This window comes from Hypanus sabinus, chromosome 26 (genome assembly GCF_030144855.1).
Source record: "Hypanus sabinus isolate sHypSab1 chromosome 26, sHypSab1.hap1, whole genome shotgun sequence".
NCBI classification, from domain to species: domain Eukaryota; kingdom Metazoa; phylum Chordata; class Chondrichthyes; order Myliobatiformes; family Dasyatidae; genus Hypanus; species Hypanus sabinus.
Window position 1 is genome coordinate 37981461 of NC_082731.1, and position 25575 is coordinate 38007035.

At 46.2% G+C, this 25575-nt stretch overlaps 1 protein-coding gene across 5 annotated transcripts in view; it reads right to left on the reverse strand.

Annotated features, from left to right (window-relative positions):
* The window catches only part of LOC132381460 (RAC-beta serine/threonine-protein kinase), a 145685-nt gene that overhangs the window by 24961 nt on the left and 95149 nt on the right, over positions 1-25575 (reverse strand). For all 5 annotated transcript variants that reach the window (XM_059950881.1, XM_059950882.1, XM_059950884.1 and 2 more), the window contains 6 exons: positions 24666-24825; positions 21855-21983; positions 13648-13759; positions 10782-10935; positions 8247-8378; positions 5323-5388 (listed from right to left, as the gene is read on the reverse strand). In XM_059950881.1, coding sequence (XP_059806864.1) covers positions 5323-5388; positions 8247-8378; positions 10782-10935; positions 13648-13759; positions 21855-21983; positions 24666-24711 — 639 coding nt within the window. In that variant the 5' untranslated portion in view covers positions 24712-24825. The remainder of the gene's footprint in view (positions 1-5322; positions 5389-8246; positions 8379-10781; positions 10936-13647; positions 13760-21854; positions 21984-24665; positions 24826-25575) is intronic.

Here is a 25575-nt window from a genome sequence, read left to right on the forward strand (position 1 = left end):
GTTAAGGGTGAAAAGTTTAAAGGGAACATTGGGGGGGGGGGGCTTCTTCACACAGAGAATGGTGGGAGTGTGGAATGAGCTGCCAGATGAAGTGGTAAATGCGGGCTCACTTTTAACATTTAAGAAAAACTTGGACAGATACATGTATGAGAGGTGTATGGAGGGATATGGTCCAGCTGCAGGTCAGTGGGACTAGGCAGAAAAATGGTTTGGCACAGTCAAGAAGGGCCAAAAGGCCTGTTTCTGTGCTGTAATGTTCTATGGTTCTATGAAAAGAAACAGGACACTGGTCGTACAAAATACCATAGATATTGTGTGACCTGTTGAGTTCCTCCGGCATTTTCTGTGTGCTTATTTTTATGCGGTCTTTCATTGATTCTACTGTGCATCTTAGATTTACTGTGTATGCTCAAAAAAAAAAGAATCTCTACTTTAAACTTTGAAATAAGACCAGTTCAAAGTACATTTATTATCAAAGTGTGTCTACTTTATACAACCTTGAGATTTGTCTTCTCACAGGTAGCCACAAAACAAGAAATCCTAACCCACTAACGATAGACCGACATCCCACATGCAGAGAGAGCGAAAACAAACAAATTGTGCAAACAATAAAAGAAAGCAAATCGCATTTGGAGTGGAAGTGAGTCCTCAGACACGAAGCTCGGAGCAGGCCCACGGACTCTGAAGCCCAATCAGTTGGTTCAGAGCGAGTTACAGCTGTGGTATCACATAGGAGATTAGTGGGCAAAATTAGAGCACGTGGTATTGGGGGTAGGGTACTGACATGGATAGAAATTGGTTGGCAGACAGGTAACAGAGTAGGGATAAACAGATCCTTTTCAGAATGGCAGGCAGTGACTCGTGGGGTACTGCAAGGCTCGGTGCTGGGACCGCAGCTAGTTAACAATATACATTAATGATTTCGATGAAGGGATTAAAAGTAACATTAGCAAATTTGCAGATGACACGAAGCTGGGTGGCAGTGTGAAATGTCAGGAGGATGTTATGAGAATGCAGGGTGACTTGGACAGGTTGGGTGAGTGGGCAGATGCATGGCAGATGCAGTTTAATGTGGATAAATGTGACGTTATCTGTTTTGGTGGCAAGAACAGGAAGGCAGATTACTATCTGAATGGTGTCAAGTTAGCAAAAGGGGAAGTACAACGAGATTTAGATGTCCTTGTTCATCGTAAGCATGCAGGCAGTGAAGAAAGATAATGGCATGTTGGCCTTCATAACAAGGGGAGTTGAGTATAGGAGCAAAGAGATCCTTCTGCAGTTGTACAGGGCCCTGGTGAGACCACACCTGGAGTATTGTGTGCAGTTTTGGTCTCCAAATTTGAGGAAGGACATTCTTGCTATTGAGGGAGTGCAGCGCAGGTTCACGAGGTTGATTCCCGGGATGGCGGGACTGTTATATGTGAAAGATTGGAGCAACTGGGCTTGTATACACTGAAATTTAGAAGGATAAGAGGGGATCTGATTGAAACATAAAAGATTATTAAGGGATTGGACATGCTCGAGGCAGGAACCATGTTCCTGATGTTGGGGGGAGTCCAGAAACAGTGGCCACAGTTTAAGAATAAGGGGTAGGCCATTTAGAACAGAGTTGAGGAAAAACTTTTTCACCCAGAGAGCTGTGGATCTGTGGAATGTTTTGCCTCAGAAGGCAGTGGAGGCCAATTCTCTGGATGCTTTCAAGAAAGAGTTAGATAGAGCTCTTAAAGGTAGCGGAGTCAAGGGATATGGGGAAAAGGCAGGAATGGGGTACTGATTGTGGATGATCAGCCATGGTCACAGTGAATGGCGGTGCTGGCTCCAAAGGCCAAACGGCCTACTCCTGTACCTATTGTCTATTGTGTCAGTTCAGGAGATCAGCTCCATGGAACAGAGCCAGCTGAAAACCAGAAGTGCAACGGGGAGAACAGATACTGATTAAGTGAACATGGACAGATGCAAAGCTGTCCAGTTACTTTGCCAAGTGCAAAACGATGCACTGAAAGAGCAGACAAGAGAAAAATCTGCAGGTGCTGGAAATCTACACGAGATGCTGGAGCAACTCAGCAGGTCAGGCACCATCCACGGAACAGAGTAAACAGCTTTCAGACCGAAACCCTGCTTCAAAACTGTGAAGGGTGGAGGTAGATGTCAGAATGAAAAGGTAGGGGGGAGGGGAAGGAGGGTAGCTGGAAGGTAATGATGAAGCCAAGTGGGTGGAAAGATGAAAAGGCTGGAGAGGAAGGGATCTGATAGGAAAGGAGAGTGGACCAGAGGAGAAAGGGAAGGAGGAGGGAACCCAGGGGTGGGGGTTGAAAGGCAGGTAAGACATAAAGAGCCAGAGTGGGGAATAGAAGGGGGAAAGGGGAGGAAATTATTTTTAAATCGGAAGGACAAATTGATATTCATGCCATCAGGTTGGAAGCCACTCGAACAGAATAGCTGAGGGAAACCGCCTCGTGGCACAAGAGAAGACCACGGGAAAGGGAACTGGAATTAAAATGTTTGGCCAACAGGACGGTCCGCTTTTGGCAGATGGAACGCAGGTGGCTCATCACTCCATCCGCCATATTTATTTATTTACATATACAAACGGAACAGGCCTTTCTGGCCCAGTGAGACACACCGCCTACCAATCAATAGTTTAATTCTAGCTTAATCGCCAGGATTGCGCTAACCACAATACCGTGGCTCTCCAAATTAAGGCCCCCCCCCCAACAATTTTAATACAAAATGTTCAAAATTGTCTCAGGAATGAAAATAAAAATCAAGAACCCCCACCACCAGGGTCAGGAACAGTTACTACCCCTCAACCATCAGGCTCTTGAACCAAAGGAAAAGCTTCACTTGCCCCATCACTGAACTGTTCCCACAACCTGTGGACTCACTTTCAATGACTCTTCATCTCATATTCTCAAGATTCGTTACTTATTTATTTGGGTGTCGGGGTGAAGGTACGACTACCAAAGGAGGTGTAGGGCAGTCGTTCTCTCTGCTAGTCTACAGGTCACCCTTGGGCAAGGTGTAGCACCTGTTTAGCCCCCGATCAGGGTCATGTGAATCCACGGGGGTAGATGGTGGATGGTCGTACGAGCAGCCGGTGCAGATCACAAGTCCTGGTTATGTGACCACTGATGCCAGGCAGACAATCTCTGAAGAGTATTGATAATGGCTGGGGGTCACCCATCTTGTAAAGACACTGCCCAGAAGGTGGCAATGACAAACCAGTTCTGTAGAAAATTTTGCCAAGAACAGTAATGGTCATCGTATTACGACACAGCACATAATGATGATGTCATAAGACCGGGCACGTAATAATATTTATTTATTATTGAATATTTTTTCCTTGTTCTTTTTGCATTTGCACAGCTTGTTGCTTTTTCTTTGGTACATTGCTTGTTTGTCCACCCTGTTGGATGCCGTCTTTCATTAATTCTATAGTCTTTCTTGTATTTACTGAAAATGCCCTCAAGAAAATGAATTTCAGGGGTTGGGTGGCATATCAGAATCAGGTTTAAAATCACCGGCAGATATCGTGTAGCACACTGGTGAGCACAACACCCGGGTTGCAGGCGACCCGGGTTCAATTGCTGCCGCTGCTTGTACGAAGTTTGTACGTTCTCCCCGTGACCACATGGGTTTCCCCCAGGTGCTCCGGTTTCTTCCCACGGTCTCACAGATGTACTGGTTGGTAGGTTCACTGGTCACTGGGAATTGTCCCGTGATTAGGCCAGGGTTAAATCAGGGTCTTGAAGGGCTGGAAGGGCCTGTCTCACGCTTGAACTCAGTAAATAAATAGCCAAAATATTTCCAGTAATAAATTGCTGAAGTACTGGTGCAGACAAGGAATAGGTTGATATGTGCAACAGCTAGATACACACACACAAAAACAGCAGGGAACAGAGGGACAGGAGTCGAGGAAAGGGAATTACAATGGGAACAGACGAGCAAGAGTACAAAGCCTACACAGGCCAGCTGGGTTGAATCGAATTTTCTGCACTGTTGATTCTTAGTAATGCGACACACTGAACTCACAACCTCCCCCCACCTCCCCCCCCCGTGCCAGTGTCATCAGCCTGGAATTCTTACCAGACCCACCCCCTACACCGCACTGTGGGAGGCCACCTGTGCAAGCTGAGGTAACATTCGATTCACATTACTGTAACTTAATGCCGTGTTTGGGAGAACTGCGGTTTTGTTTGACTTAGCTGCGACAACCCGAGCAGCCCCACACATGGCACTGCAATCAGGGAAGCAGGGTCAAGTGAGAGCGTAGCACGTTCCAGGAAACTTGCTACGCAGAACAGGACGGGGGTACAGCAGTCTGCATGTGACAATCTAAAGCAAGTCAGGCTTCCAAGTGTCGGCACGTACACCGGGTTGCGGACATGCCAGCCCTATTTACTTTGTACAGCAAGATTCCACGAAAGTAATCGGGCGTCGGGGTGAGAGCAACACTATTACAGCTCGACGCATCAGAGTTCAGAGTTCAATCCTGGCGTCCCCATGACCCCGTGGGCTTTCTCCAGACACTTTAATTTCCTCCCACAGTTTAGAGGCTTCCCGTTCAGTAGGTTCAATTGTAAGTTTTCCCATGAATAGGTTGAGGTTAAGTCAGGGGCTGCTGGGCGGCTCGAAGGGCCCACAGGGACTGTTCCACACAGCAACTTTAAATAAAAATTAAAATTATCAGATCAGCTTTTACGGCAGGGGTCCCAACCTGGGGTCCACACACTCCTTGGTTAATGATAGGGGTCCACGGCATAAAAAAGGCTGGGAACCCTATTTTAAGGGATTGTTAAGAGACTACTAACCAGGACAAACTTTTATTTTAATAAACAAGTGCCAAAGGAGCCACTCTGGTAGACATAGCCCAAGTTTAACACCTTGCCCAATAAAGACATCACTTCTCTCAGTACAGCAGTGGAAAACACCCATTTGATTTAATACTCCTTTCTGGGGCCTTCTGACTGACAAGTGCTACAGGAATTTAAACCGAGAACAGCACGGAAACACTAGACTCCTCCTCAGATCAACCGCCAGCTGACTGAGGAGCTTGAACTGGTGGGGGGTGGGGGGCAACCCTGGGGAAACGGCTCAAAGGAAATCGCTCATTTCACCAAGTCCCCAGGGCGACTGCCTGGACTTTCTACCGACACAGAGTGAGTAACTCTTGGACCGACTTGGCCAGAATAAGCTTCAATATCCCGTCACATAGATGCTTTCACTGTAAATATCGTCCTGCGGCAAACATATTTTCATGTAAACAGAAGCCACGGAGTACAGGGTGGTAACCAAAAAAACAGTGGATTTCACTGCACTTACTGTTAAAAAGGGATGTCTCGTGTTCTGTAAGACTCTGCTTTCTGTAACAGTGTGGGCGACTTCATCCTGCAATTGGGAAAAAGTGGGAAAGTTTAGACAAGCTTTCATTTTACCCTCCCCACCCCCACTAAACATTCACTCCCCTAGGGGTAGGTTCAACAGACACTGATGCCCCCCAGGAGCAGGCTTTGCTGGGGATGTCATCGATACGGATTGGGTTGTGTAGCCGTCAGTGGGACACTAGTTCGATCCCGGCATACTCTGTATGTCCTCCCTATGGAATGCATGGGTTTTCTCCGAGTGCTCCGATTTCCTCCCACAGTCCAACGTCCATAGGTGGGTAGGTTAATTGGTCATAAACAGTCCCGCCGGGACTGTCATATGTTGAAAGATTGGAGCGACCGGGCTTATATACTGGAATTTAGAAGGATGAGAGAGGAACTGATTGAAACAATAAGATTATTAAGGGATTGGACATGCTAGAGGCAGGAAACATGTTCCCGATGTTGGGTGAGTCCAGAACCAGAGGCCACAGTTTAAGAATAAGGGGTAGGCCATTTAGAACTGAGTTGAGGAAAAACTTTTTCACCCAGAGAGTTGTGGATCTGTGGAATGCTCTGCCTCAGAAGGCAGTGAGGCCAATTCTCTGGATGCTTTCAAGAAAGGGTTAGATAGAGCTCTTAAAGATAGCGGAGTCAAGGGATATGGGGAGAGGGCAGGAACGGGGTACTAATTGTGGATGATCAGCCATGATCACAGTGAATGGCGGTGCCGGCTCGAAGGGCCAAATGGCCTACTCCTGCACCAACTGTCTATTAGGTTAGGGTTAAATCAGGGTTGGCGGGTGATGTGGCTCAAAGTGCCAGTAGGGCCGAATCCCGGATGTTTCCCTGAATAAAATTTTTTTTTTAAACTGTGACTATCAGGATTCAGCAATCATTTTCAAAAGGATGGTGGTCAAAATGGTAGAAAGGGGAGAGGAACTAACTGGCTAGTCCATCAGTGAGCTGAGGCTGACAAAGGCCAAACACAGGACAGTGCTGCAGCCTGGTAGAGGAGCCGGCGCCTCACTGATCTTGTGATGTGGGTTCAATTCCGACCTGTGTGGCGTTTACAGGTTCTCCCTGTGACTGTGAGGACTCTATACCACATCCTCAAAATGCGTGGGCCATCAGGTTAATTTCCTACTAAAATGCCTTTGTGTGTGGATGAGTGGTGAATTTTGGGGAGAGGTGTTTAATTGATGGGGATGAGATAGTACGACTGGATGGCGGACAGTCGGTGCAGACAAAGGCCCCATTTCCACACTGTTGCTGTGACAGACTCTAAACGGCCTTTCACTTGAGATTACAGTTGGCCCTCCTTATCCGCAAATTCCGCATGTGCAAATTCAACCAACCGCGAATCGCGAAAACCCGGAAGTGCTCTTTCAGCACTTGTTGTTCGAGCATGTAGACTTTTTTTCTTGTCATTATTCCCTAAACAATACAGTATAACAACCATTTTACATAGCATTTACATTGTATTAGGTATTATAAGTAATCTAGAGATGATTTAAAGTATACGGGAAGATGTGAGTGGGTTATCGTGGATCAGGATCGAAAAAAATCGTAAGTTCCCTTACTCAGTAAGTCGGAACAGGTACATCCGGTATTATTTAGCGTCAGTTAGTCAAACGTTTGTCTTAGTATATAGTATATATTTTACCTTTCTATGCATATAAAACACTTAAGAATGTTTCAGCGCCGGGCTCGGGAACAAAAGTTCCCGAAGGTCTGGGGTTCCGCTGGATCCGAAGATCCACCGAATTGAGACAGGTAGAATAAGGGACTCGAGCATCCGCGGATTCTGGTATCTGTGAGGGGTCCCTGAGCCAATCCCTCACGGATAAGGAGGGTCGACTGTACACTCAATTTTAAAAACACTGAAGACAACGAAAGACGGCTCAACTCTCAAGAACCAGCCAGCTGGATATCGGTGACACTGTAGCATAGTGATTTGTTTAACACTACTGCAGTGCCAGCAACCCAGGTTCAATTCCCACTGGCGTCTTTAAGGAGTCTGTACGCTCTCCCGCATGGGTTTCCTCCCACGCACCGAAGATGTACGAAAGGTGTGAACGTGCCATGTTGGCACCAGAAATATGGCGACACTTTGTGGGCTGCGCCCAGCACGCTCCTGGATTGCTGGTCATTGACGCAAACAAAACGTGTCATGCTTTTATGTAAAGCGAATCCAAAGCAGTTTCTTTGACCCATTCCAATGGGCTGTGATAAAGATCAAGAGGTATAGGAGCAGAAATAGGACATTTAAATCGTCAAGTCTGCTCCACTATTCAATCGTGGATAATTGCTCTATTAACCACATTCCCCTGCCTTCTTCCAGCATCTCTCATCTAACTAGAACAAAGACCAGGCAGCGACTGGTGGGAGTGTGGAGAGAATCAGACACACGATGAGACTGTATAGACATGGATCCAAGCGGAGTTAGGGGAATGGGTAGGGGGGGTGCGATGATAGGAGGGGAAAGGAATGAGGAACATGAGCAGGTTAAGTTGTTAGCACAGCGCCTTACTGTACGGGCGACCCATGTTCAATTCCCACCACTGTCTGGAAGAAGTTTGTTCGTTCTCCCCGTGACCGTGTGGGTTTCCTTCCACAGTCTGAAGGTGAACCGGATGGTCAGTTAAATGGTCATTGTAAATTGTCCCGTGATTAGGTTGGGATTAAACTGTGAGACTGGCGGCATAGTTTGGAGGGAAATAAGGGCCTATTCCACGCAGTATCACAATAAGTAAATAGGTTAAGTGCCAGGCTATGAACACAAACGTACTGTGTTGCGGAGAGAGCAAACGAGGGACCGATGGAATCTGCCCCTTAAAGCTTTCTTCACTAAATGCATCTGAAAAGGAAATGAATACTTACTTTAGCAATAATTACTTCTTTCCGTAGAATCTTCATGGCATAATAACGCCCCGTGGCCTTTTCTTTAACCAGAATAACTTTGCCAAAGGTGCCCTTCCCCAGCAGCTTTAAGTAGTCAAAATCATTCATGGTCTGAAATCAGAGGAGCACAGCAAAGTGTTAGCAGGTCACTGGATTGAACACAAAGGGCCGTGAAGTTAAGTGCTGCTGCTACACTTCGAGAGTGGAATCACACCATTTCGCCTCCAGTGAAAACAGAAGATGTGTACCAAGTGTAGACAGGGTGAGGTAGGCACTCCCAATGGACCTCCGCACCATCTACCACAAGAGGGGTTCCTGGGGGCCGAACATTTTAATTCCCATTCCCTTTCCGATGTGTCAATCTGTGGCCTTCTCTTATGCCAAGAAGAGGCCATCCTCAGGGTGGAGGAGTAACATCTTGTATTCTGTCTGGGTACCCTCCAACTTGATGGCATGAGTATCAATTTCACCTTCTGGCAAACAAAAATACCCCTTCCTCCTTCCTCTATTCCCCACTGAACTTTTACTTCCTCTAAGCTGCCCACTACCTTCCCCGGGTCCCTTCCCCCTTCCCTTTCTTATGTTGGCCTCTGTCCTCTCCTATCAGATTGCTTCTTCTCCAGCCCTTGACCTTTCCCACACAGCTGGCTTCACCAATCACCTTCTAGCTAGCCTCTTTCTCCTTCCCCCATCCAATTCAGGCATCTCACCCCTTCCCTCTCAGTCCCGATGAGGGGTCTCGTCCTGAAGCATTGACTGTTTACTCTTTTCCATAGATACTGCCCGGCCTGCTGAGCTCCTGCGGCATTTAGTATGTGTTCCTAATGGACATTGCTCCGTTCAGTTCTGGCCCATCTCTGAAACATACCGTTAGCATCAGCTTTACCCAAGGTACATGTGGAAGACTTTCACTGGAAACCCAGATAGTAAAACAGTGCAGATGCTAATCTGACCACACTGGGCAAGATGCCTCTCAAAGTCCAACCCTATTCCCCCGTTGTGAGAAGTGGAAATGGGTAATTTGGTGAAGCTGTATAGGCCAATCCCCTGTAGAGTGGGTGCAGTGGATTGCAGAAACATTGATAAACTCCAACCGTACCATCGACTTTGAATGATAGAGAAAGGAGGTCATCAATGGCCTGTGTTTCACCAGGAACCAATGGCCGAGGAAGCAGGAGGATTGGACAACATTCAAAAAGGTGGTGGAACTCAGCAGGTCAAGAAGAGAATTGGACAGTCGTCATTTTGGGTTAAGGGCCTTGATCTAGACTGAAGGGTAAAGAGGTGGGGGTGGCATGGTAGCACAGTGGTTGGCGTGGTTCCGCATTCCTAGGACGTATGGGAAGGGTTAAGCTGCGGGAATGCTGTGCTGGCACTGGAAGCATGGCAACATCTGCCGGCTGCCCCCAGCACACCCTTGGACTGTGCTGGTCATCGACACAAACGACAGATTTCACCGTATGCTTCGACAAATAAATCAAAAAGGGGGCAGATGATAGGAGGGGAAGCTGGAGCTGATGGGTGGAAGAGCCAAGACACTAATGATGGTGGAATCTGACAGGTGGAACATGGAATTCAGGGTGGAGAACCTGTGGGACGAGTGCATGAGTGATGGGTATATAGTGAGGATGGGGGAAGGGAGAGAGACTGGTTATGGGGACCAGGAGGAGAAGAGGGTAGCGAATGGGGGTGAAGCAATCACCAGACTACCCAGAGGTGGCAAAGTGGTTAGCACAACGCCTTACAGAACCGGCGGCCCAGGTACTGTGAGGAGTTTGTGCGTCCTCCCCCGGCCACGTGGATTTCCTCCAGGTGCTCCAGTCTCCTCACGCAGTCCAAAGATGTACCGGTTGGTAGGTGAATTGATCATTGTAAATTGTTCTGTGATTAGGACAGGATTAAATCAGAGGTTGCTGGGTAGCAAGGCTTGAAAGGCCTGAAGGGCCTATTCTGCACTGTATCTCGATAAACAAATAAAATGTAATTAAATAAAATATGAGCTGGTGCTGTAGTTTGTGGTTTTCCCCGACTTGGTAGCGGAGGCAGCCGAGGACAGGCCTGTGGGAATGGGAAGAGAATGGGAAGAGATTACAGAATGCTGGAGAAACTCCATAGGCCAGGGAAATGAACAAGCAGTCGACGTTTCGGGCTGAGACCCTTCATCGGGACTGGAAAGGAAAGGGGGAAGATGCCAGAATAAAAATGTGGGGGAAAGGACAAGCTAGAAGTTGAAGCTACTACAGATCGCAATAAGGTGGTAGAGACAGCAACAGGGGACTGAGCAAATGCACTCGAAGCATTTGAAGCGGGTCACCAGTTTATATCAGCTCTCACCATTGCAAGTGAGGCCATTACATTATAACACCGAGGTGTAAGTGAAAGGTGACCGCACCTGGATGGGCGGTGTACCATGTTGGGGTTTATCTCCCTATGAAATGCCCTTAGCTCTGTAGCACAGAGAAAACAAGACAACTTCATTCCATCATAAATGTACTTAGTCGAATTCACACTCACCACTTTATTCCTGGACTTCAGCATAGAGACCTCCATATCTTCCATTCCCGAGCTGTCACTGGGTGAGCCGCATTTAACGTCCATGGCATCATCTCCCGGTTCCTGGTGCTTTAAGCTGTTGGCAACAGTCTGAATGGCTCTTATCCACTCCTCACTGGAGAAAAAGGGCGCGAACAGTCAGTGAGTGCTACCACACTGCAGCCAGCAGGCACGCGAGGCCTCCACACACAAATCAACCCGCCCACTGAATTATCATTCCTCACAGGACAAACATGTGGTATTTGGTACAACTGGTAGTGTGGAAGAATTTTTTTTAAAGGGCTGCTCTGATGTACACAATCTTTATTCATCTGAATCCTCTTAGTAAAACTAATTGAACACTGCAAACCAGATAAGCCTCTGTGTCTCTCAGTGAGGGTGGGAGGGGGGAGAGTCTGCCAATTCTCGAGCCAGGTGAGCTTGAGTAAGCGTCGCTTCAGACTGTAACATCTGCTGGACTCCTTTACCCTGTGTAAAGGGTGACACCTATCTGCCCCTTGTTAGTGAGACAGAGAGCCTGTGGCATGCTGAAGTACTGGACTACAGAGAGTCGTTTTTGTTGCAGATCACGGGCTCTCACGGGCTTGCTTGGTGGGCGCTGATGCTTCCTGCTGGTACAAAATGGGGGGGAGGGGGAGGGCGAGGGTTGATGCTTTGCTGCTGCTTGTGTGCGGGAGGGCAGTAAGGCGGCTTTCGGTTTCTAACATTTTTCTCTCATTCATTCTTTTGGGTTTTCTTCTGTTCCGTGCATATCTGTGAAGAGTAAGAATTTCAGCTTGTACACTGGATACATTCTCGGATATCAAATGAAACCATTGAACCATCTGCATTTTCAATGTTTTGGTTTCCTTATGATTGCAGAGTTAGGTGCATCCGAGTCGTTCAAAAAAGAAAACAGTAAAAATTAAAACTTCCACAAAACTCTGTGTGTGTATGTGTGTGCGTGCGTGTAAACACACACACACACACACACACACACACACACACTATATATAGACCCTGAGTCCATAAATGTTCCAGCAGTCTACAGTTGAACACAATAGTCTTCTGCCAAGCAAACACTGGAGGACTCGAGAACAACTGTGCACAGGTTCAATGGAAGACTGATTCCTTGTGCTCTGGCAGCCAAATTCTGGATTCAGTTACGAACTTACAGATAAATAATTCACAGTGAGCCTGGAATTAAGTCAGATAGAAAGGGGTTCTTCTTCCTGCAAGATTCAGTGACACTTGCACACCAGATCTCTGGGCTGAGGTACTTTGTGCAATCATCGTGCCAGAGGCAAGTGGGAGGGCGATTTGTGAGGTGATTGTGTCAGGGGTATGTCATGTACCTCTCACTAGGTCTCATAACAAAGAACCAAAATACACAGTGGATCTGGTCAAAGCCATGATTATTACTTGCAAGGAGAAGCACCTCCATTCCTCGTGGATGGCAAGCTGCTTCTGATTTACAGGTTACAAGGTTTCTTTTAATATACAGGTTTTCAGGCTATTCTTTGGCTATCTGTTCTGGGAGTCAGGTCCTGCAGTAAAAGGACAATCAGTATATCAACCTTCCCTTATGTATCCAGAGATACAGGCCACGTGACAGACGCACTGCCACCTGGCTAGTTGGAGGACACACTACATGTCAATCAACATTTGGTCCCTCCCAACTAATCAATGCACACCTAAATCATTGGTCACCTTAATTGGATTATTGCGCCCAGCCCCATGCTTTAAAAGGTGAGACTTGCCCCTGGCTCGGTCTCTCTTACAGACCACCTCATTGAAGGTAAGTGCATTGATTTATGTTTGGGAAGGTCTATTGTTTGTCCTGGTAAGGGAGCCGCAGCTATCCAAGGTCAAGGGGGATAGCTGTCGTAGTGCTTTTCCCTTGTTCTTTGTATGTGTAACCGTACCCTGTCCCCACACCGCTTCCTGTGTATTGTAGTTGCTTGTGTTGACCCGACTTCCCTTTGTAAATGAATTCCTTATTATTAAAACTGTGTGTCCAGGCCTCTACTGCTGAGACTCAAAGAACCAGTTATTTTCCATCACAACACCTTAGTTACACAATGAACAAGGATCAGAACATTACAGGCCTTCTGCCATGTACACACTTAGCTCATGGCAAAGCACTCTGTGATTGTACAGGTTCCATTTTATCACATTACAAGATTAATTAAAATAAGAATATCAAAGTTCCGAATATTTTCCACAGCATCCATTTGTCAAGTGTGCTTCAGTTAGTTTAATTTTTCGCCCAGGTTAGGGTTTGTACAGCCGTAGGCATTAGACACTGAAAGCAGGATCCCCATCAGGACTTCAGAAAGTTTACTCTCGATTCTAACTTTAAACCCTAGGACTGAATATGTTAAGCTGAGGAAAGCAAACCAGATTAGAATTCTGAAATCAGTTTAACTTTTGCAAGGACGGAGAGGAACCGGGGCTCTGCGATCCAGGCTGCGTTGTTCTACAAAAGTTTCGTAGCTCAATTCCAATAGAATCAACTGCTTGACTATGATAGACTCGCTGGAATGACATACAAAATCTGTCAAATGCAAAGACTACCAAGGAAAGTGATAAACTGCAGCCCACCTCCCTGCTCACCACACGCCCATGTCGTACCCTGACCCTCGACGATGTCAGCTGACACAGAAAACACTGCAAATGTACAACAGGGCCATCCTATGCAGGACAACATGCTCCGCCAAGACTACACCTTCAGGGAGAACTGTCAAGGTGTCAGTGGGTAGGGGAGAGAAGGGAGGTAGTGAGCTGTATTCCTGAAGAGAAGAGCAATATTGAAGTCCTTTGTCATACATTTCCACCCCATCCTCACCGTTCATCCGGTGTGTCAACGTGAAAAGTCCTCTCGATCACCGTTGTCCATTGCAAGCACCGAATGATAAACGTGTTGGGCCGTGGCCTCTCCGTTTTCATTAGCTGGCATTCTGATCAGAGCAGAGAAACAGTGTGATAGTGCAGTGGGACTTAAAGCATTTACAATACAAACAAGGCCACTTAAGCCAACACCACCCACATTCAATCACCAATCCCATCAAATACTATTCTTCTGTTATCCTGTTTCCCTTGATTCCAGAAGCCCTTTTTATACCATGGACCTCTACCATGAACAGAGGGGTAAATGCACCCCAGGTTGGGAGCCCCTGCTCTAGATACAGCCCTGACTATATCCCCCGCCCCCCCGAATCTCCACCTTAAAAGAAAAACGTTTCTAATAGTCTTCAATTTTGCTGGTGACTCCTAGCAAAACAAGCAGCATCTATGGAGAGAGAGAAAAAAGTTAACGTTTCTAGTCAGTGACTTTTCATCAGGACTGGCAAAGCAAAAAGGAGAGAAGTTGGGTTCAAGTTGTGGAGAATGACAGGGTGGGGATCACAATTTGTTTATTGAGAAACAGCATTGAATAGGCCCTATGCTCGGTCCGCCAGAAAAAGCAGGGTCTCCCAGTGGCCACACATTTTAAATCCATGTCCCATTCCCATTCTGATATGTCTATCCATGGCCTCCTCTATTGTCAAGATGAATCCAAACTCAGGTTGGAGGAACAACACCTTATGTACCGGCTGGGTAGCCTCCAACCTGATGGCATGAACATTGACTTCTCTAACTTCTGTTAATGCCCCTCTTCCCCTTTTTTAACCCATCCCTGACATATTTAGTTGTTTCCCTGTTCTCCATCTCCCTCTCGTGCTCACCCCCCCCCTTTCTTTCTCCTGAGGCCTCCCGTCCCATGATCCTTTCCCTTCTCCAGCTCTGTATCGCTTTCGCCAATCACCTTTCCAGCTCTTAGCTTCATCCCGCCCCCTCCTGTTTTCTCCTATCATTTTGCATTTCCCCTGGGTCTCGGGTCTCAAAGGGTCTCGGCCTGAAACGTCGACAATGCTTCTCCCTATAGATGCTGCCTGGCCTGCTGTGTTCCACCAGCATTTTGTGTGTGTTGTTGTTCGAATAGACCCTTCAAGCTATGCTGTCCAGGAGTGCCCCAATTTAATCCTAGCCAAATCACGAGACATTTTCCAATTTACTTCTAGTGCCCTCAAGGAGGCTGGTGAACTCTCATTAATCATGGCCTTTAGGAAGTGGTGCAAATACAGGATGGCAAACAAGGATCATATGCTGGGGAAGGCCGAAACCCCTCGGAAAAGTCGACTACACTCTTCTCCATAGACGCTGCCGGGCTGGCTGAGTTCCTCCAGCATTGTGTGTGGCTTGGATTTCCAGCATCTGCAGATTCACTTGCGATTGGAAAAGTAGGCTGAGAGAGAAACTAAATTAACATTACAGATAATGGCCGTTTCTGACAATCACGTCCAAACGTCAGTCCAGAGGTCTGCAATGCACCCAGACAGGCATGCCGTTCCTTGGACTTCCACTGAGATTTACTGTAACAGCGAAGGAGACCAAAGAGGAGCAGTGGTCAAATCGAGCACAACTGGTAACTAGAAACGCACATCCTCGTGGACTGACCAGAGATGCTAACAAAGCAGTCACACAAACTGCATTTGGCCCCTGTGGATCACTGGCCTTTCCTGGACACGTCACGACTGACCAGCTCCAACGAAAGGTCATTAGATGCCAATCAAGCTGCTATTTTCAGCATTCCCCTCGCAGATCAGATTTCCAAAGACTGCTGATTACTGCATGCAACTCCTGCCTTCCCTCGTGCCCCTTTACTCAGGCCTCTTCCAAACTGATCAACCATATACCACTCTTGGAGTCATCCAGAGGAATGGTGTCATCTAGAAGTTCCTGATCTCCACCCCAATGTCTTATTTCTCTCTACTCATTTCCTCCAGGAGGACCACAACCTTGTTGTAGGGCTTGAAGGTTTGCGTGCCTCAGTGAACCGGAAAGTCATGTTGGCTGGAGTCAGGGCCTTATGCTTTGGCTTTTGGCAGGGTCACCCACGCCAAACAGGTCAAAGGGTAAGAGGTCAGTCTAAGAGGGGTCCACCAATTTGGGGTTTCAACTCTGAGCTGACAACCCTGACTGGCCAAAAACTGTAATGGAAGCAATGAAGTAACATCTGCATCTGAGAGCGACGGTATTCCTGAGTCTCCACCCAGAATGGGCACGACTGACAGTCGTGAAAACCAAGAGGAAGCTACCAACACAACGGAGGAAGCCCTGAACACCGCCAGAGATGGACGACCTCTATCGCTGCCCTAAATGCCAGCGGCGTAACGGGCAGTAGGCAGCCCTACTCATTTAAAAACACTCCTTCCTCACTTCTCCAACTCCAATGAGGACTCCAACTCCAATGAAGGATTCCAATCTGAGGCATCATCCCCACACCAGGAGATGATGATGTCTGACTTGATCATCATCAGCACTGGTTTCAATTCAAAATCACAATTTCTAAGGAAAATATTCGTCATGTTTGGACTATAGGGTTCAAGTACAAAGTAAATTTTAAAAGTACATATACAGTTGCAAGAAAAAGTTTGTGTAATTATCTGGCTTTCTGCATTAATTATTCAAAACATCGTTTGATCTTCATCTGTCACATTGATAGACAAACACAATGTGTCTAAATGCATAACACATAAACAACTGGACTCCTTGACAATACTGAGTACACCATTTAAACATTCACAATCTAGGTTCAAAACAAGTATGTGAACCTTTGGGGTAATGCCTTCAACAAAAGCTATTTGTATGTTCCAATCAATGAGATGAGATCAGAGGTGTGGGTTGTAGAGATGACCTGCCCTATAAAAAAGACTCACAAAGTCAGGTCTTATCAAGAAAGATCTGTGCACCATGCCTCGATCAAAACAACTCTGAGAAGACCTAGAGATGCATGAAGCTGGAAAAGGCTACAAAAGCGTATCTAAAAACCTCAGTGTTCATCAGTCCACAGTAAGAGAAATTGTCAACAAATAGAGGGAATTCTGTACTGTTGCTACTGCTAGTACTGTTGCTATTCCCAGTACTCTGCTAGGGCATCCTGCAAAGATCACACCAAGAGCACAACATGCAATGCTGAAGGAGGTTAAAAAGAAGCCAACACTAACAGCAGAGACCTACAGAGATTCTCTAGAACTTGCTAAAGTCTCTGTTCATGTGTCCACTAAGAAAAGCACTGAACCAGAATGTTCATGGAAGGACACCATGGAGGGAACCACTACTCTCCAAAAAACACATTGCTGCACATCTCAAGTTTGCAGAAGTCCACCTGGGTGTTCCACAATGCTTCTGGGATGATGTTCTGTAGACAGACGAGACAGAAGTTGAGCTTTTATGGCAGAAATTGCACACCACTATGTTAGGAAGAAAAAGGGCACTGCACACCAACACCAAATCCTCATCTTAACTGTGAAACTTTTTGGGAGAAAGCAGCATCATGGTTTGCAACTACTTTACTGCCTAAGGGCATGGACAGCAAACAGGGAACAATGAATCCAAAATTGTATCAAGACACTTTACAGGAGAATGTCAGGGTAGCAGTCCATGACCTGAAGCTTAATAGAAGTTGAATGATGCAACAAGACATTGATCCAAAACACAACAGCAACTCAGCAACAGAATGGTTTAAAAAGAAGATAGTGTGTTTTGGAATGGCCAAGACAGAGTCCAGAGCTTAATCCAGTTGAGATGCTGTGGCATGACCTGAAGAGGGCTGTTCATGCAAGGTATCCCCAAATTATTAATGACCTGAAACAGTTTTGAATTGAGGAATGGTCTAAAATTTGTCCTCACCACTGTGCAAGTCAGATCAGCAGCTACAGGAAACATTTGGAGGAGGGGATTGCTGCTAAAGGGAGGTTCTATCAGTTATTAAATTCAAGGGTTCACATACTTTTTCCAGCCTGGACTGTGAATGAGTTCAATAAAGACGTGATTTCCAATTGTTTGTGGGTTATTATTTTAGGCAGATTATGGTCGTCTATTATTGTGATGTAGATGAAGATCAGACCATATCTTATAAGCGATGCAGTAAACCAGGTAATTGAGAAGGATCCACAAACTTTTTCTTGCAACTGTATGTCACCATATACAACCCTGAGCTTCATTTTTTTGTGGGCATACACTGCAATTCTTTAGAACAGTAACTGTAACAGGATTAATGAACGATCGACCAGAGTGCAGAAGACAACACCGTGCAGGTGCAAATATAAACAAACATCAATAAATAAGAGAACATGAGATATCGAGATGAAGAGTTCTTAACAGTGAGATCACTGACTGTGCAAACATTTCAATAATGGGGCAAGTTCAGTGAATAATGGTTCAGTGTAGTTATCCGCTTTTCAAGCTGCGTTCAATTCCTGCCGCTGCCTGTAAGGAGTTTGTATGCTCACCCTGTGGCCCTGTGGGTTTCCTCCAGGTGCTCTGGTTTCCTCCAACAGCTCAAGGACGTACTGGTTAATTGGTCATTGTAAACTGTCCCATGATTTGATTAGGATTAAATTGGGGGATTGTTGTGTGATGCGGCTCAAGGGACAGAAGAGCTTATTCCGCATTGTATCTCAATAAATAATCTATTCAAGAGCCTGATGGTTGAGGGGTAGTAACCGTTCTTGAAACTGGTGGTGCAAGTCTCTCAGTTAATACTTATTCCCCTTGACGACTGCTTCCCTCTATAGATTACATTCCACTTGCCAATTCTACATCAGACTAACCGGACCATCTTTGTCCAGCACAACAATGTTCAGGGGATATTTGTGTGGAGTTCTGTAAAGGTACGTTCCAATGGGACAGGGAAGTTATGGTAGGGTAGCAGAACCGTGGTGTAATAATTCTAGTCAAGAAGAAGAGAAAAGCTTGCAAAAGGTTCAGAGAGCTAGGTAATGTTAGGGATCTAGAAGATTATAAGGCTAACAGGAAGGAGCTTAAAAAAGAAATTAGGAGAGCCAGAAGGGGCCATGAGAAGGCCTTGGCAGGCAGGATTAAGGAAAACCCCAAGAATGTGAACAGCAAGAGGAAAAGACATGAAAGAATAGGACCTATCAAGTGTGACAGTGGGAAAGAGTGTATGGAACCAAAGGAAATAGCAGAGGTACTTAATGAATACTTTACTTCAGTACTACTATTGAAAAGGATCTTAGTGATTGTAGTAATGACTTGCAGCAGATTGAAAAGCTTGCGCATGTAGATATTAAGAAAGAGAATGTGCTGGAGCTTTTGGAAAGCATCAAGTTGGATAAGTTGCCAGGACCAGATGAGATGTAATCCAGGCTACTGTGGAGGCAAGGGAGGAGATTGCTGAGCCTCTGGTGATGATCTTTGCATCATCAATGGGGATGGGAGAGGTTCTGGAGGATTGGAGGGTTGTGGATGTTGATCCCTTATTCAAGAAAGAGGGTAGAGATGGCCCAGGAAATTATAGACCAGTGAGTCTTACTTCAGTGGTTGGTAAGTTGATGAAGAAGATCCTGAGAGACAGGATTTATGAACATTTGGAGAGGTATAATATGATTAGGGATAGTCAGCATGGCTTTGTCAAGGGCAGGTCGTGCCTTATGAGCCTGATTGAATTTTTAAGGATGTGACTAAACACATTGATGAAGGAAGAACAGTAGATATAGTGTATATGGATTTCAGCAAGGCATTTGATAAGGTACCCTTGTAAGGCTTATTGAGAAAGTAAGGAGGCATGGGATCCAAGGGGACCTTGCTTTGTGGATCCAGAACTAGCTTGCCCACAGAAGGCAAAGAGTTGTTGTAGTCGAGTCATATTCTGCATGGAGGTCAGTGACCAATGTTGTGCCTCAGGGATCTGTTCTGGGACCTTTACTCTCCATGATTTTTATAAATGACCTGGATGAGGAAGTGGAGGGATGGGTTAGTAAGTTTGCTGATGACTCAAAGTTTGGAGGTGTTGTGGATAGTGTGGAGGGCTGTCAGAGGTGGCAGCAGGACAGTGATAGGATGCAAAACTGGGCTGAGAAGTGGCAGGTGGAGTTCAACCCGGATAAGTGTGAAGTGGTTCATTTTGGTAGGTCAAATATGATGGCAGAATGTAGTGTTAATGGTAAGACTCTTGGCAGTGTGGAGGATCAGAGGGATCTGGGGGTCCGAGTCCACAGGACACTCAAAGCAACTGCGCAGGTCGACTCTGTGGTTAAGAAGGCGTATGGTGTATTGGCCTTCATCAATCATGGAACTGAATTTAGGAGCCAAGAGGTAATGTTACACCTATATAGGACCCTGGTCAGACCCCACTTAGAGTACTGTGTTCAGTTCTGGTCGCCTCACTACAGGAAGGAAGTTGATGTTGCCTGGATTGGGGAGCATGCCTTATGAAAACAGGTTGACTGAACTCGGCCTTTTCTCCTTGGAGTGACAGAGGATGTGAGGTGACTTGATAGAGCTGTATAAGTTGATGAGAAGCATTGATCGTGAGGATAGTCAGAGGCTTTCTCCCAGGGCTGAAATGGCTGCCAAAAGAGGGCACAAGTTTAAGATGGTTGGGGGTAGGTACAGAGGAGATGTCAGGGGTAAATTCTGTTTTTTTTTTTTTACAGACAGCAATGAGTGTGTGGAATGGGCTGCCGGCAACGGTGGTGGAGGCGGATACTATAGGGTCTTTTAAGAGACTTTTGGATAGGTACATGGATCTTAGCAAAATAGAGGGCTATGGGTAACCCTAGTAATTTCTAAGGTAAGGACATGTTCGGCACAACTTTGTGGGCCGAAGGGCCTGTACTGTGCTGTAGGTCTTCTGTGTTTTTATGTTTCTAATGCCCCGAATATTAAAGTATTGCAGTATTTAACAAAGACACCAAATTTTGTGCAGCCCATTGTTAACAATCCAGGCACAAGTTTCTGCTGAGCATCGCTGTCTGCTTAAATCCTGGAGCCAAATTTGGATGCAGTTTGAAGCATGTCCCCGGATTCAAGTGTAATTTTACTCACGTCTTTTCTATTAAATCGCTGAGGATCTAACCTGGAGCCAGCGTATCGATGCAGCTACAAAGAAGTTACAACAGCGGCTATATTTCATTAGGATTTTGAGATTTGTTGTTGCCTACCAAATTTCCACAGATGTACCGTGGAGAGCATTTTGACAGGATGCATCGCTGGCTGGTATGGGGGGCTGGGGGGGGGGGGGGGGGGGGGAGAACTACTATACAGGATCGAAGCAAGCTGCGGAGAGTTGCAAATTCAGTCAGCCCCATCATGGGCACTAGCCTGAGTAGTATCCAGGACATCTTCAAGCAGTGATCCTCGAAAAGGTGGCGTCTGACATTCAGGACTCCTATCACCCAGGACATGCTCTGTTCTCGTTGTTACCATCAGGGAGGAGGTACAGACGCCTGAATACACACACTCAGTGATTCAGGAGCAGATTCTTCACCTCTGCCATCTGATTTCTGAGTGGACATTCAACCCATGAACTATTTTTTTTGCACAACTTATTTAACTATTATACACACACACACACACATACACTTACTGCTATCTGCTCGTTTTCTATTATTATGCATTGCATTGTACTGCTACCGCAGAGGCAACAAATTTCACGATATACACCAGAAATATTAAACCTGGTTCTGTTGGAACTAGGCAGAGTAATTGCTTGGCACAGACTTGATGGAACAAAGAGCTTGTTATGTGCTCTGTTGTTCTATAAATCTGTTATAAATTTTGCTGTTACGGTGTACAACCAGGTAAGGAAATTCTACCTGCTTAATACACACAAAATGCTGGAGGAACTCAGCAGGCCAGGCAGCGTCTATGGAAAAGAGTAAACAGTTGACATTTCAGGCCGAGACCCTTCATCAGGACTATGTTGGAGGGCAGCGGAGGATCACAGAGAGGGAGCAGTGAGAGAGGGTTTCAACTGAACTATCAGAGGGAAGATTTAAACTCCTTCAGGGTAGGCATCCCTGGAAAAGACGTTGCAGTGTAGTAGTCGGAACACAAACAAGAGAAAATCTGCAGATGCTGGAAATCAAAGTAATATACACAAAATGCTGGAGGAATTCAGCAGGTCAGGCAGTATCTGTGGAAAAGAGTGAACCAAGACCCTTCATCACTGTGTCTGCTTATAGTGAAATCACTCTAAGGACTTACCTGCTACAGAGAAGTTGTTTAGGGGCGGTAAACCGTGATCCGGGCTCTCGGGCTTCTCCTTGTAGCCGATAAAAGAACCATCTGATTTCAGCAGGAAGTATCTGGGCCTCCATGTTTTAATATATTCACCTGCAAACAGCAAAGGGGAACAGGTGAGCAAAGTCAGGACAGCATTCCGTGTTCAGGGTCAGCCTTCCATGCAAAGGAAGGTGTAACTGCGCATTAAATCTACTTCATGGATCAAAACCAGTGTTGCATTCAGACGTGCGTCTGCACCTGTCCACCCAAGGCAAGACATTGGGTACATTTAAGGCAGAGGTTGATAGGTACTTGATTAGTTAGGGCATGAAGGGATACGGGGAGAAGGCTGAAAGGAAAAATGGATTAGCCATAATGAAACGGTGGAGCAGACTTGAGTTGCCAAATAGCCTAATTGGCTCCTGCTCTTAAAACAGGGTACAACATTCACTCAAACAGGCGATGTTTAGATTAATGCTCGGAATAATCCATCTATGGCCCAGGAATAGTACAACAGACTGAAAGCTTCATTCGACAACACAACTTGCAAGCTCTGTTGTAGGAATAAGCACTTTAAAAATAGGGATGAACTCAGCTAGCAAGGCTCTTCCTTCTGACAACGGAGCATTCAATGAGTCAGTGAATGACAACGCTGACGGGAATGGCACTTAGAGGACACAGTGTCTCTTTATACAGCACCCAGAACACTATTTTGCATTTTAGGACAGGTTGGACAAACAGTACGGAGTCAACTCTGCCCATCAGTTGGAAGGGGAGAGGGTTACACTCATTTTCAAGGACTCTACAACGCACGTTCTCGACATTATTTATTGCTTATCTATTATTTTGTTTTTCTTTATGCATTTGCATAGTTTGTCTTCTCTTGCACACTGGTTGTCTGCCCGTCTTCGTTTCGATGCAGGCTTTCATCGATTCTACTGTGCTTCCTTAATCTGCAGTGAATGCCCACGAGGAAATAAATTTCAGGGTAGCAGACGGCGACGTATGTGCAGTTTGATAATAAGCTTACTTTGAACGAGCAGAATACCGAGCTTGTGGCCCGGGAAGCTGAGGTAATGAAAACAGAGATGCTGAAGATCTTTAAAAGATTAGTAGGGTGCTGGAGTGTAGCGGCACAAAGGTGACCAGGTTGCAAAAGCAAAATGACGGATAGAAGCTGTTTAAAAGGGGCATGGCGTCTCAAGGACAAATTAAACGCCGTGAACAAAAAAAGATGCATTGGGCTGCAGTTCTGGGGGCTGAAAGTGCTCTGTTAGTCACTAGAGTCTGAACTAACTTGGGTTGTTTTCTCTGGAGCGGCAGAGGCTGCTGAGGGGTGATCTGTTAGAGGTTTATAAGGTTATGAGGGACGTAGTGTGGACCCTGCCTCTCGAGGTTGAAATGTCAAATACCAGAGGGCGTGCATTGAAAGTGGGGGGAGGGGTAGGTTCAAGGAGGGTGTGAGGGGCAAGGTTTTTTTTGACTCAGACAATCGTGGATGCCTAGAACGTGCTGTCTGGTATGGTGGAAGAGGCAAATACATTACAGGCTTTTAACAGACTTTTGGATAGGCACGTGAATGCAAGGAAAATGGAGGGATATGGATGTTGGTAGGTAGGAGGAATTCATGTTTGGGTGAATTTTTTTTGTTTGTTTTTACAGCTGGTTCAGCACAACACTGTGGGCCGAATGGCCTGTTCTTATGCTGTACTCTTCTATGTTTTATGTATTGAGAAGTCAGGGGAGAACGGCCAGACACAGGTCATTGGGCTGGACCAATCAGAATACAGCAGCATATTCTGGGTGAAGAAATACAAAGAACAGGTTTAAATAGATTAAGATGACACTATAGGAGAACCGGGATTGGAGAAGCTTCTTCTGAACACCGAAGGATAAAAGGAGATGGGAATGAAGATGGTTAACTTTAGGTGAGGCAAGGGTAGAGGAAAGGGCCCAAACAATGGGGAATCAGCTTAATAGCAACGTCTGGCTTTGTGCAGAGTTTGCATGTACTCATTATGACTGTGTGAGCTTCCGAGTGCTCCAGGGGACCTCAACCTGGGGTCCGTGGACCCCTTGCTTAATGGTATTGGTCCATGGCATAAAAAAGGTAGGGAACTCCTGCACTGGTGGGGAGTCAATGCTTTTGCTGCTGTGTGCATGGGGGAGGGGGGCATTGTTATTTCTATCATCCATTCTACTGGAGCTTGTTTCATGGACATCTGTGAAGAATACAAATTTCAGGTTGTACACTGCATACATTCTCTGATTTTTAATAATGAAGGCAAAGGAGCAGAATGAGGCTATTCAGCTCATCAAGTCTGCTCCAACATGGATGGTATGCTGATTGGTAAGTTTGTTGGACCTGCAAGTTACTCCTAGTGTAGGGACAATTGTGTCTTCTCTTGTAAAAAAAATTCGTATGATTCAGTTTGTTTTTCTAGTAAACGCTGCTTACATTAGGCCAGACCTGCCTTTGTTGTTCCCGCAAGATTGCTTTTTAAATTGTGCATGTACTTGTGGAAAATTATAATGAACCTGAGAACTGGGTTAATGACGTTAACGGGATTTGCCGAGAGCTGGCACTGATTCAATGGGCTGAATAACCCGAGTCAGTAAAACTTCAGAAATACATTTTCTAATCAGAAAGGTGCAGTGGTTGTTGGGGGTGGGGGTTTGGTGGTGACAGTACTGCCATGTGCTTGCAACCCTGTTAGTCTTGTCAGCAGTGCAAGTTAGGATAGACGAGCATTTTCAGTCTCTTTAGAAGCTTAAGCCTGAGTTTATACTCACCTCGTTTATGAAGCCAACCCTCCTTCACAACTGATACTTCATTCATATTGGTAACCAAGGGAAACTACTGGTTCAGTTGAAGGTGGAGAGGAGGCGCCTGCCTAACCCCAGCGACAGGATCCGCAGTGGCTCGCCCTTCTTCCCCAACACTGCACAGAATCTACCAGAGAGAAATGCAAAGTCGGCGTTCAATAAGCGCACAGTGTGAGGTAAAGTAGCCAGCCCACAAAACGTCACAATATACAAATGTGGTACCAGAGACACACCTTCACTACCACACCTACTTGGAACATGCACTGAACGATGGGAGATGTGAGGAAGTTCACTAGATCCATTCCTACTGGTTGCCAAGTTCAGGTTAGTGGACCATTTTGATCTCAACCTGCAGACACACTCAAGACATGGGCAGGGTACAGTGTCCTGGCTGGAACCACTGGTCAGCTGATGATTTTGGTTGGGCTGGGGATTTGGGTGGGGGTGGGGGGGGGGGGGGGCGGTCCGCACTATATACATGCATATTCTGCATTGTTGCGTTTGTTAACTTGTACGCACAAGGATGGGCCTGAAGAGTCACGAGGTTGCTGGCGCCCGTGTGGTGCGGCAGAGGATGGACTCCCCCCCCCCCCCCCCCCCCCACGCGGTCACAAAGAGAATGTACGAGCTCCTTACAGACAGCAGTGGGATATTTACAATGACCGGCTAACCTCCCAACCGGCACGTCATTAGACCGTGGGAGGAAAGCCAAGCAGCCACGGGGAGAGCGTACAAACTCCTTGCGGGTGGAGGCGGGATTATATAATCGCCTTTCAAGAGGAATGGTGCTGGAGGAGACCGCCAGTGCAGGGCAGCTTCACACCAACCGCAAGAGACTGGTCATTGCTACAGCACTGAGAAAATGCAATCAATCCAC